The sequence below is a fragment of the Dipodomys ordii genome, unplaced genomic scaffold (assembly GCF_000151885.1).
Source record: "Dipodomys ordii isolate 6190 unplaced genomic scaffold, Dord_2.0 Scaffold15, whole genome shotgun sequence".
NCBI classification, from domain to species: domain Eukaryota; kingdom Metazoa; phylum Chordata; class Mammalia; order Rodentia; family Heteromyidae; genus Dipodomys; species Dipodomys ordii.
In genome coordinates this window covers 4164231-4175556 of record NW_012267231.1, presented here as the reverse complement: position 1 = coordinate 4175556, position 11326 = coordinate 4164231, and the positions used below count along the sequence as shown (strand labels likewise).

The following is an 11326-nucleotide window of genomic DNA, read 5'->3' as shown; positions in this document are numbered from 1 at the left end:
TGACAGGGAAATGTAGCGCTTTGAGTTCTAGGGTGTGTTGTGCATGATGTCGTGAGCTAGTACTTGTGATCCTGCTCTGGGCAAGTTCACTGCCCCCTATCCCCACCACCACCACCACCACCACCCCAGACAGAAACACCTAGCCTCTGGCCTTCCATGGCCAGACAGCTCTGATGGATAAAAGCTCCTTTTCCCTGGGTTCCAGTCTTCTGTCTCTTGCTGACCCTTGCAAAGAAGTTTATCCTGGGTCTGCTCTCTAACCTTCCATCCACCGCCCTGTCCCTGCACCACATTGGATCTCAGGAAAGAACTTTGTGAGCACTAAAGAAAAAAAAATCTGTTCGATCTGTTCTATTCCATCAGTCCCCGTTCAATGGCTTATGTTCCAAAGGCCCTGAGCCAGAACACGTGCGTCACCTCGACACCTCCTGGGCAGCAGGACACACGTGCACCGTGTTTCGCTGCTAGAATCCACACTTGGAAGAACTGTGGCCAGTGTGACCCCATCCCACGCCCCAACTCCCCCTCTTGTTTCCTCCTCACCTACAAAGAGAACGCCAGAGACACGGGATGCTTCTTGCAAGTGTTTCTAGGTGAAAAGCAGAGTCACGTGCCGTAAGTGGTCCCATCCACGTGAGCTTCCCTAATGACCTGTGTGCTAAACGCCTCTGCTCACTGGGAGAAAAGTACCTGGATTAAAAGAGACTGCGCACGCATGCGCACAGACACAGAGGGAGTTTGCAAGGTGAATCCTGCCCGCAGCGACTCCAATGGCTATAAGAAATTTTGCTTGCTTTTCCTGGATCCGATAGTTCAGAACCTTGAATACCAGGTTCTCCCCCAAATATGGCTAAAATGCTGGCAAATACTTGCAGCTACCATTTGTGCAAAGAAAACGGAAGATACTTATATACAAACTTGGTTTACAGACTGCCTACCCCACTGAGTTTCTTAGCCTAGAGCAAAACAGGGATAAATGTGATTCTTAAATGTACCATGGTATCAAGGACAGTTGAAGACTTTGGGGCGGGGGTGGGGGGGAGGGAAGTTGGTCTCTAAAGATCTCGCTTATTTCGTTTTCTCTATCCGACTCTCTTCAATCCGATTATGGCAAATCTCAATGGGAGAGAGGACAATGATGTTTAAAATGTAAAAAACATATGTGTCCTGTTCTTCAACAGCCACGTGATGACTGGACTTTCCCACCGAGTGGAGGAATCCTCAGGTCACTGGGATCCCCCTGAACTTCATGAGTCCTTTCCCTCTCACTGAAGGAGACACGCAGGCTCCCTGGGTGGTGTGTATCCTGGTGTGGGAGTTCTCTTCCCGCCTTAGGCCGAGGAGGATGGAGGCTAAGCACAAAGATCTGGGATTTCTAAGGGGTGACTTGGGGGCCACCCCCAAATCAGTCACCTGAGTTACAAACGTTATGGACAGCTGAAGTGGGTCCTAAAGTAGAGATCACAAAGTCAACCACCTCTCCGCCTGTGCCAGCTGAGGTGTCACCGTGGACAGTGGCAGGCGGGAAGTATGGCTGTATTGACATGTCCGGGCCCGAGTTTCTCTCCTTATCTTCTTCCCCACCGCTGGTTCACATCAGGACTTGCTCTCGAGTCTCTGGCAGGCGGAGGGCAATCAGGCCACCCCCAACCAGAGAAGCAGCAGCGAGGAGGATGGGGACCACCTTGGTGATCCCCACGAACGAAGCGAAGATGGTGTTTCCCAGGATGGCGCCGAACTTGCACAATCCGTTGAGGATACCGAAGGCTGTTGCCCTGCAAAAGGAGAGGGGCGGAATCAGAGCCTCCAACCCTTGCACCTCGTTAGCTGAAGAAGACAGGAGGCTTTCCTGGTTGCGAGAGACAGAGAGATCTGGGAAGGAGGATTTCCCCCCTCCCCCAAAATATGAAAGCAACACATTCTTGCTTTAGTAAAAATTAGAAATACGGAATAAAGTGAAGATGGAAAGAGATCTAAAGCTGCCGCTGCTATCAACATTTTGGAGAATTGCCCTCAGGCTTTAAAAACAAACAATCTTTTCTAATTCATCTCTTCTTAAACGGTTTAAAGGTAGTGCTCCAGCAGAGATGTGTAGGTATCCCCGCTCCATAGCACCCTCTAGTGGAAGCAAACTATCCCTATAGGCCACTTCTCCGCATGTGAAGACTACATTTCCCAGGCCCCCTCCTTGCTGCTGCCGGCCAAGTGACTTCTTCTCGACCAATGAGATGGAAGGTAAGTGCAACTACTGAGGAAGAGGCATTCTAAGAGACATGCTGAGTGGCCTTCAGCTCTCTAGTCTTTAATCTCCTTATTTAGTTATTGTTCATTTTTGTTTGGCTTAATCTCTGGAAAAAAGATGGCTCTCATCCTAGGGGATATTATTTGGGGTTTCTCTCCAGGTTACTGTCTGTCAAACATATTAACCCTTAGCCTGCCATCAGACCTCATCTATAATACCAGGACAGTATTTCCAGCACCACCCCCTTCTCAACTAATTCTTGCCAAAGGCCAAGAGTCTCAGCCTATTTCTGCACTCTTTGCTTTGCTATTTACAGCTGAGCCACTCCATAGCTTTGTAACCCGGAACCTAGTATTTTTGTGTGTAATACTCTCTTGGGTATTTCTTCACATGCATGTTTTTCCAAACACACAGTTCAGGAATAATTTCTTTCCCCAAACTCCTAGAGGGAAGATGTACTCATGTATGTTAGGGGAAAAAAATCAAAGCTTGTCAAAACGAGAGGCATCATGACATAAACTGAAATCGTTGCTGTCTTCATAGATTCCTGGTTTTCGTCATGTGGGTGTTTCACACAGATTCCGAAGGATGTTATCATCAGATGGACTTTAGTGGCCTTTTTAACTTTTTTTCTCTTACATATATACAAACACATATGTCATTAAGTTGGTTCCTTAGTGACAACCTTCTACTTGTCCCTTTAGCTCACTCTCATGAGTTTCCTAGGTGTCATTCTAGCCAAATAATGATCATTGATCATCTTCCCTCCCCTTACTAGTTTTTTTTGGAAAAAAAAAGATGGGTGGCATAATTTTCCATAGCTCCCCAAGTCCTGCTACCTCTGTCGCTAATGTGGGGTTATATCGTTAGTGTGTTTTTCAGAATTCCATTTACACATATCCCACACTATTTCACCTTTTTGACCACAGGTCCACCATGGTCATCCTTAAATTTCGCAATGCCGCTAGGTGAGAAGAAACAGCTACTGAGTCCCAGTGTGAACTGTAGGCCTATAAACGAGGCCCTTTGCCACATGGCTTGCCTATATCAAAGGTAAACTTTGGGCATCCCTGCCATAGGCTCTATAAGCACCTTGGATTTTCATTCCTCCTTCCCACCTTTACTTCTCTTTGCTCCCTGTGTTATTCCAGCTCAGGTGTATTCTCGCCTCTCTTGATTACACAGCCCTCTTCTCTCTCTTTCCCTTCTCTCTTGGATGTAATCTGCTCTTGGCTTTTGTTCCTTACCACCCACCCTATGTTCTCAGGCCCTCGGTCACCGCCTCCACGCCTCCACCAGTCCCCATGCTGAAAAACCCAACAACTATCCCAGGGCTGTTTGGTGCATGGACCACCTGGGACGAAGATGGCCGCCCATGGTGTGGGACTTAGTGGTAGACAGACGTCCACCCACACAGGTCCTGGAGGGGAACCCCCTCTCCCCCGGGGAAGAACTGACCTCTGGTTGGTGGGGTACAGCTCCACTGTGATCACACCCAGGGCATTCCAGGCTGCGATGCTGGTGCCACAGAACAGACATTGCCAGCCGATCATCGCAGACTCGCTGTTGCCGAAAAACAGGAAGAAGCAGCAGACGGCAGAGATCAGCATGGACCCCCCTGCAGAAGGAATGAAGTATGAAGTGGGGGTCTTGAGCAAGTCTGTCACCCCCCGGGGACTGGCCCATCTCCCCACAGAGGTAAGCCTGAAGTGCCGTGGGGGGCAGCGGGGAGGGGCGGCCCAGGTGACACCTCTGGCGGCTCACCCATCATCTTCAGCCTCCCGACTCTGTCCATGAGCAGGGCAGAAATGATGTTCCCAGGCAACACGGACAGACTGCCCAGGAAGCTGACGAGGTAAATCAGGAAGTCGTTGTCTTCCTCGAAGTCCATGTGGCAGCCCTCCTTCTGCTCCAGGAAGGTGGTGTTGATGAAGCGGCAGTCGATGAACTTGTGCTTGTAGAGGTCTGCGGAGAGCAGGAGGGAAACCTTTGGTTGGTGGGAGTTGGGGGGGAGAGGAGGGCCGGAAGGAAGTCCTGCAGGCTGGCCATCACAGACCAGAGTGACACGTGGCCAACAGTGGATGACTGAGATACCTCCAGAAGGATAACAACCTGCCACATCCCCACCCTAGGGAAGAGTGAGCCTCCCGTTAACTTGAGGGTCATTGCTAAGTCCCGGGTGGTATTTGAACCCTCTGGGTGACACAAAGGATATCGCGGCCAGCTCACTCAGCGCGAGGCTCCTTGGCTTTGGAACCCATAAGACGGACATGGAGTCCAGAGTCACGGGAGATTTAACCTGAACTTTTGCTTCTGTTTTATATATGATCGAAACTGAGGGGCAGCGGGGCACTGGTAGCTCACGCCTGTCATCCTGGCTACTCAGGAGGCTGAGATTGGAGGATCACAAGTTGAAGCCAGCCTGGGCAGGGAAGTCCGTGAGACTCTTATCTCCAATGAACCACCAGAAAACCGGAAGTGACACTGTGGGCTTAAGATGTTAGAAGGCTGGCCTTGAGTGAAGAGCTCAGGAACAGCGCCCAGGCCCTAAGTTCAAGCCCCACTTGACCAACCACAAAACAAGCAATCGAGAGGCAGATCAACTAAGTTCCTTGGTGAATTCTGTGCACCTAATGTAAGCTAACTCTGAGGCTAAAATCCATTTCTCCTCCCGAAGGCTCAGCACCGGTGTCTACCAATACCTTCTCTTCCCGCAGCTCCTAGCTACATCCTGGTCACACCCACCCCGGTCATGTGCTCCTCGAGGTGCGCATGTTCTCACCTGTGTTATAAAAGAAGGTGGATTCGATGGTGCAGTTCTTGAAATAGGTATCCGTCGAGGTGACGTCTTCGAAATAACACTTGTCAAAATACGTGTCCTCAAAGAGGACGTGTTTAAAGTACATCTTCGTGAACCTGTGGGACGGACCGCATATCCCTGGGTGAGTCATCCGACACAGTTTTTAAGAAAGGAGATTTGAACCCAGAGTGGAAACAAAAAGTCAGAAAGGCGAGACCAAGAACCCTAAGACGACAGATTCCAGAGCATAACTTTCTAATGAAACCCCTTTCCCCCCGTCAGGCTCAGGGGGGTTTGCCAAGATGAGGCGGTGCAATCTCCCTCTCCGCCAGCAGATGGCGGCGCAGCTCAAGAAAAGAAACAGCATTCTGTGTTTTGACGGAGTTTTGTTGTTTTGTTGTTTTTTGAAATCAGTGTCAATGGTTCCTCTCAGGCAGATCAAGCGGCGCACGGCCCTGCTTGTGATTTGTTATTAGAATTATTGTCACTGTCATTGCCATTATTATTTCCTTCATGTCACAACAGAGCCTGGCTGAACCTTGGGAGTCTGGTAGAGGGGACTCCTCTCTCTCTCCCCCTCCCCCTCCCCCTCCCCCTCCCCTCCTTCCTTCTCTCTCTCTCTCTCTCTCTCTCTTTCTTTCTGTCTCTCTGCCTCTTTGCATCTCTGTCTGTCTCTATGTCTGTCTCTCTGTGTCTGTCTTTGTCTCTGTCTGTCTCTCTGTGTCTCTGTCTCTGTCTGTCTGTCTGTCTCTCTCTCTCTCTCCCCATACCAGACGGACGTCTAGCTATCTGCACATCCCTATGTCTCCAAAGTCTGTTCTTAGAGCAAGGGCAGCATTTTCGCTTTGGTATACTCAGAGCGCTGTTTCTGACTCATGGGAGAGTGCTCAGAGCACTCACTGTCCAAAGAGCTATGCCCTCCTTGCCTGCCTTCTGTGACTGTAACCCCTCTGATCATCACCTGTACAGTCTGCGGGGGAAAATCTTTTTAAAGTGCTCAGAGGACAGAGCACCTGGGGGAAGCTGCCGTCCACTCCCTCCAGCCTTGGGTTTGTGTCTCCACAGCGGCCACTCTAGGTAGATTACAGGAACTCGGCCCTGTCTACGCAGTGTGTGTGGACTTCTGGACATGGGGGGGGGGGGCAGATATTTGACATTGAACTTCAGCATCTTAAAAAAAAAACTTATCTGAAGTGAGGCACTGGTGGCTCACACCTGTCATCCTAGCTACTCAGGAGGCTGAGATCTGAGGATCGCGGTTCAAAGCCAGCCCAAGCAGGAAAGTCCATGAGATTCTTTTCTCCAGTGAACCACCAGAAAAACCAGAAATGGAGCTGTGGCTCAAAGTGGTGGAGCGCTAGCCTTGAGCAGAAGCAGCTCAAAAACAGCACTCAGGCCCTGAGTTCAAGCCCAATAACCAACAAAAAACAAAACAAAACCAAAAGGCTAGCTGGAAATTTTGAGCACCATTTTTAATTAACTATCCTGAGTCCTACACGTTCCTCTCCAAGACAAAAGATCCAGAACATAAGCCTTCTCCAATGGCCTCATCTTTGTCGAGAGAACATTCTCCCTTTGGGTCCGCACATTCTCGGCTCATACCACAGCGACCCTTCATACCTGCTGAGATCGGTACAAGCCGCGTGGGGCCGGGGCCTCCTCAGACCTGACCCACGCCAGACAGCGGGTGGGTGCGGCCGGGGGAGGGGTGGGCACATGCGGAGTGGCTGGTGTCACGGACGTGGGATTCAGGGGCCGGTGTTCCCGCCACCAGCCCGTGACTCGTGACAGTCTTCCCACTCCTCAGTCACAGCCCAGCGGGCCTGCGCAACACATTCCGGAAGACTCTGAGCTGCTCAGCGTCAGCAGCTGATGCACCTCAGAGTGACATCTCCACTGAGCTGCGGCTCAGACGGAGGGAGGACATGGAGAGGGACTTCCCTCCTAACACTAGGCCAGCCAGTGTGCTCCCCGCACAGCCCTGGACGACCACAGAGCAGCGATCAACCCTACGAGATCGTTCCAGGTGAGAGGCCAGGGCAGTGGCATCCCCAGCAGGGGGAACCTTCCAGAATCAAAGCAGTGTAGCTCGACAGGCAGGCCATGGGTTATTTCTGTCAGCAGTGAGAGCTGTTGGCTGCTAGTTTCTGGTTCCCCTGAGTAGCCTGTGCATGCACGCATACACACATGCACACGCACACATGCACGCACACATGCACGCACACCTCGCAAGCCGGTGAGCTTGCTGTCTTCACTTCTAGAAGGGAATAGCAGCTTCTTGAATATGGCGGGGGGGGGGGCATGGGCATGGATGGCCTTGTGATCCTGCCCGCGCAGTGACCAGGTTCTGGGGACACATGGCCAGGGTGACAGTCCTCGGGGGAATGGCTGCACCCTCCTTGGATGAAGCCGGGGTGGTGAGGGGCAGGAAGGTGGCTGGGGGAATGTGCGCGTGCACGCTTACTTGTCGTTCACCAGCTTCCCGTGCTGGTGGATCTGGTTTTCCATGGTGAAGTTGATCGTGGCGCCGTACACGTGCTCCCCGAAAAACACCTTCATCTTCGACTTGTATTCTTCATCTTGAAAGTAGCGGATCATGTCGGGAAACCAGACGGTCAGCCCGTAGTAACTGCAGCAGGAAGGACAGAGCGTCTGAGCTGAGCGGGAGGCGGGGGGGGGGGGAGCACCCGGCTTGCTGTCAGTGCTGTGTCTGAGCTGAGCGGGAGGCAGGGGGGGGGGAGCACCCGGCTTGCTGTCAGTGCTGTGTCAGTGCTGTGCCTCCGTCTGTGATCAGAAAATCTAGCCAGACAGAACTCGGCAAATTCATAGGCGTAAGGACAAAATCATGACTGGCTCCACAGAGGCTAGGAAAGCATTACGAAATTCATTTCTGATTAAAAAGAAAAAAAAACTCTAATAGATTATGGGCTCATAGACACTTTCTTAACACATAGGAAAAAAATGAGATAGCTCTGCTCAAAAGCTAGAAGCTTAATGAATAAGGAAATATGATGCTAGGGACAAGACAAGACACCCAGTGGTACTACTAAAACTATGGCTATTTGCCTGCCTGCTGTAGATCTTAGCCAACTGGTTAAATAAGAGAAAAAATGGTGTGTGTGTGTGTGTGTGTGTGTGCGCGCGCGCACGCATATATAAGAATATATATAAGCATATGTATAATCTATCTATATATCCTATATATGTGTGAATGCAAAATCATAAAGCAAAACTATTTCTGTTAGCAAATGATACTATTTTATGCCTGGAAAAAAATATGTTCAATCCTACCGATAATAAGAAAACTACAACTTAAAACCGTATTGTTCCCTTCTTCTCAGCGATGAACCTGTCCAAACCTCAAAGTCTTCTCTCTTGGTGAGACTGTAGCTTGACAAGTGCTTTCCCTCAATTTCCTAATCTTCCAGATCGTTAACTCTTCTGGGAACTGATCCATTGATGAGCCTGCCCCAATACAAAGTGGCCTACAAACAGGGTTCCTCATTGTGGAAACTTCCTGCATTCTGGTGACAAGGCCCTGGCATATAATAAGGCCCTGTGATATTTTACTATAGGTTGCTAGGCAGTAGCCATAAAGAAGAATAAAGAAAACCCTGAGGGGGCTGGGCGCTGGTGGCTCACACCTGTCATCCCAGCTACTCAAGAGGCTGAGATCTGAGGATCACAGTTCAAAGCCAGCCCAGGCAGAGAAGTCTGTGAGACTCTTATCTCCACTTAACCACCAAAATCTGCAAGTGGCGCTGTGGCTCTAAGTGGTAGAGCACCAGCCTTGAGCCAAAAGAGCTCAGGGATAGTACCCAGACCCTGAGTTCAAATCCCACAATCAACAAAAAAAAAAAAAGAAGAAAAGAAAGAAAAGGAAGGAAGGAAGGAATCCCTGTATTAGTCCACACACGGCTCCAGACTATGTCATAGAATACAAAAAGCAAATGCAAAGTATGTTCCTTTGAATAAGAAAAGGAGGAAGAAATAAATAAGCAAATATAATTATTTGCTTGCACATCGCTGGAAGGACGCATAGGAAATCCACAACGATTACATGCAGGAGGCAGAAGGAAGTGGGGGAGGGAGGTGGAGGGTACAAGGCGGATTGTTGCTCCAACATTGCAATCCATCACCTAGGCCAGGAAATGAAGTTACCCACGAATAAATAGAAATAAGATGTTTTTCTTTAAAACAAAACCAAACCTGTCATCATCCAGCGTCGTTGGCTTTGAAAACAAACAAACATTCTCTCCTAGTTGGGCAGGGCCAGGTTTCCCTGGCAATGTCTCCATCTGAATCTAGAAGGCCAGCACTCCAGGTGCTGACACTTGGTGGTGACCCTCAATGAGTCCAGGAGACCACGATGCGGGCGCCCGAGTTGGGCAGAACTTTACCTTAACGCCAAGGTGAACCAGACCACGGCCAGGATGAGGGTGTTCATTCTGAAGGGGCCCAGCACGCAGTACAGCGCGTTATCCCAGACCTGCGGCACGGATCAGAGAAGAGAGGTTGGAGGAAGAGCTCGTCTCGTCCCCAACAAGCTTAGGGCACAGACCCCTGCGTTTCTCCCTGACGCGGGCAGCTCTGACCCATGACCAAGGGAATTCATCTCCCTCGCTGGCCGCTCTCCGGAGAGCGCATACAATGATGTGACTGAAAGCGCCCTTGCGGAGAGCCATGAGCTCTGCTCCTTAACTGTGGGCATGGGTGAGAATCTAAATGTTTACTGTCCATCCGCCCTGAGCCCCATGGGGTCTCCCTAGACAGGTAGCTGCTCAGCTACCCCAACTCTCAGCAGCTCACTTATTCCCTGCCTTCAGGTTCCAGCTCCCTGGAGAAAAGGCATTTTCCCCTAGAAAAGAATCACCCTCCAGGAGCCGGTGGCTCACGCCTGTCAGCCTAACTACTCAGGAGGCTGAGATCTGAGGATCGCAGTTCAAAGCCAGCCCGGGCAGGAAAGTCCATGAGACTCTTATCTCCAATGGTTGGAGACCAGCAGCAAACCAGAAGTGGTGCTGTGGCTCAAGTGGTAGAGCACTCGCCTTGAGCCGAAGAGCTGAGGGACAGCGTGCAGACCCAGAGTTCAGGCCTCACCACCGACAAGGAAAAAAAAAAATCACCCTCGGGTCTCTTAACGCTCCCTCCGAGAGCCATGGGTTTCACTCTCTCTTTTCTTTTCCTGTGGATTAAATGGACATTTCTAGAGAGAGGGGTATTGACTCAGACTAGTCAAACCCCAGCCTTGGAAAAAAGCAGAGCAAAGAAAAGATACAGAGGTTTGAGAGTTTGCCCCCGCCAGGGACAATATGGCCAGTTGGAGACACACATGGGCTGGAAGCGACCATCCCGAACCAGAGCTGTGTCCTCTGCATGGCAATCGCGCTGCCTTAACAGCTGTGGTCTCTGTTCTCACCCACTAAGCCTTCCCACGCCAACCACGCCAGCTTCCACTGGACACACGTCCCCCCACCCCCAACTGTACCTGCTTGAACGTGGTGGTGAACCTGACCAGCCAGCGCTGGTACCAAGTTCCTGTTGAACTTTGGATCTCGATGAATTCATCCATTTGCTTGGGTGTTTTGATGTGGGAAACCTGGAAAGCAAAAGAAAGATGTAGGGGGGAAATATATTTGTTTCTATTATCATTTTTCTAACGGACACTACCTGAGGGAAAACCTAGAAAGACATCCATCGAGATGCAAGGAATAATCATGACAAAGTGACAGGAAGGATAGACAGGACTGTGATGGAAAGTATTGGAAGGATGATCTTCTTTGGGCACAGCGGCTGTTACAGGAAGCCGCGTGGTGGGAAAGGGCAGCTGGCACCGGCTAGCACACAGTGTGAGCACCTTCCTGGGATTCCCCCGTGGCTCACACTCAGTGTGAACACCTTCCCGGGATTCCCCCATGGTGCACACTCAGTGTGAACACCTTCCCGGGATTCCCCCATGGTGCACACTCAGTGTGAACACCTTCCTGGGATTCCCCCGTGGCTCACACTCAGTGTGAACACCTTCCCAGGATTCCCCCATGGCTCACACTCAGTGTGAACACCTTCCCAGGATTCCCCCATGGCTCACACTCAGTGTGAACACCTTCCTGGGATTCCCCCATGGCTCACACTCAGTGTGAACACCTTCCTGGGATTCCCCCATGGCTCACACTCAGTGTGAACACCTTCCCGGGATTCCCCCATGGCACACACTCAGTGTGAACACCTTCCCAGGATTCCCCCATGGCTCACACTCAGTGTGAACACCTTCCTGGGGTTCCCCC

The 11326-nt window shown here is 50.7% G+C and overlaps 1 protein-coding gene across 1 annotated transcript in view; it reads right to left on the bottom strand.

Annotated features, from left to right (window-relative positions):
• Positions 1-763: 763 nt before the first annotated feature.
• Sv2b (synaptic vesicle glycoprotein 2B) overlaps positions 764-11326 on the bottom strand; it is a 27828-nt gene continuing 17265 nt past the window's right edge. Inside the window, exons 4-10 of the mRNA XM_013011884.1 lie at positions 10531-10641; positions 9443-9531; positions 7507-7671; positions 5025-5158; positions 4007-4207; positions 3701-3860; positions 764-1775 (exon numbers count right to left, since the gene is read on the bottom strand). Coding sequence (XP_012867338.1) covers positions 1592-1775; positions 3701-3860; positions 4007-4207; positions 5025-5158; positions 7507-7671; positions 9443-9531; positions 10531-10641 — 1044 coding nt within the window. The 3' untranslated portion in view covers positions 764-1591. The remainder of the gene's footprint in view (positions 1776-3700; positions 3861-4006; positions 4208-5024; positions 5159-7506; positions 7672-9442; positions 9532-10530; positions 10642-11326) is intronic.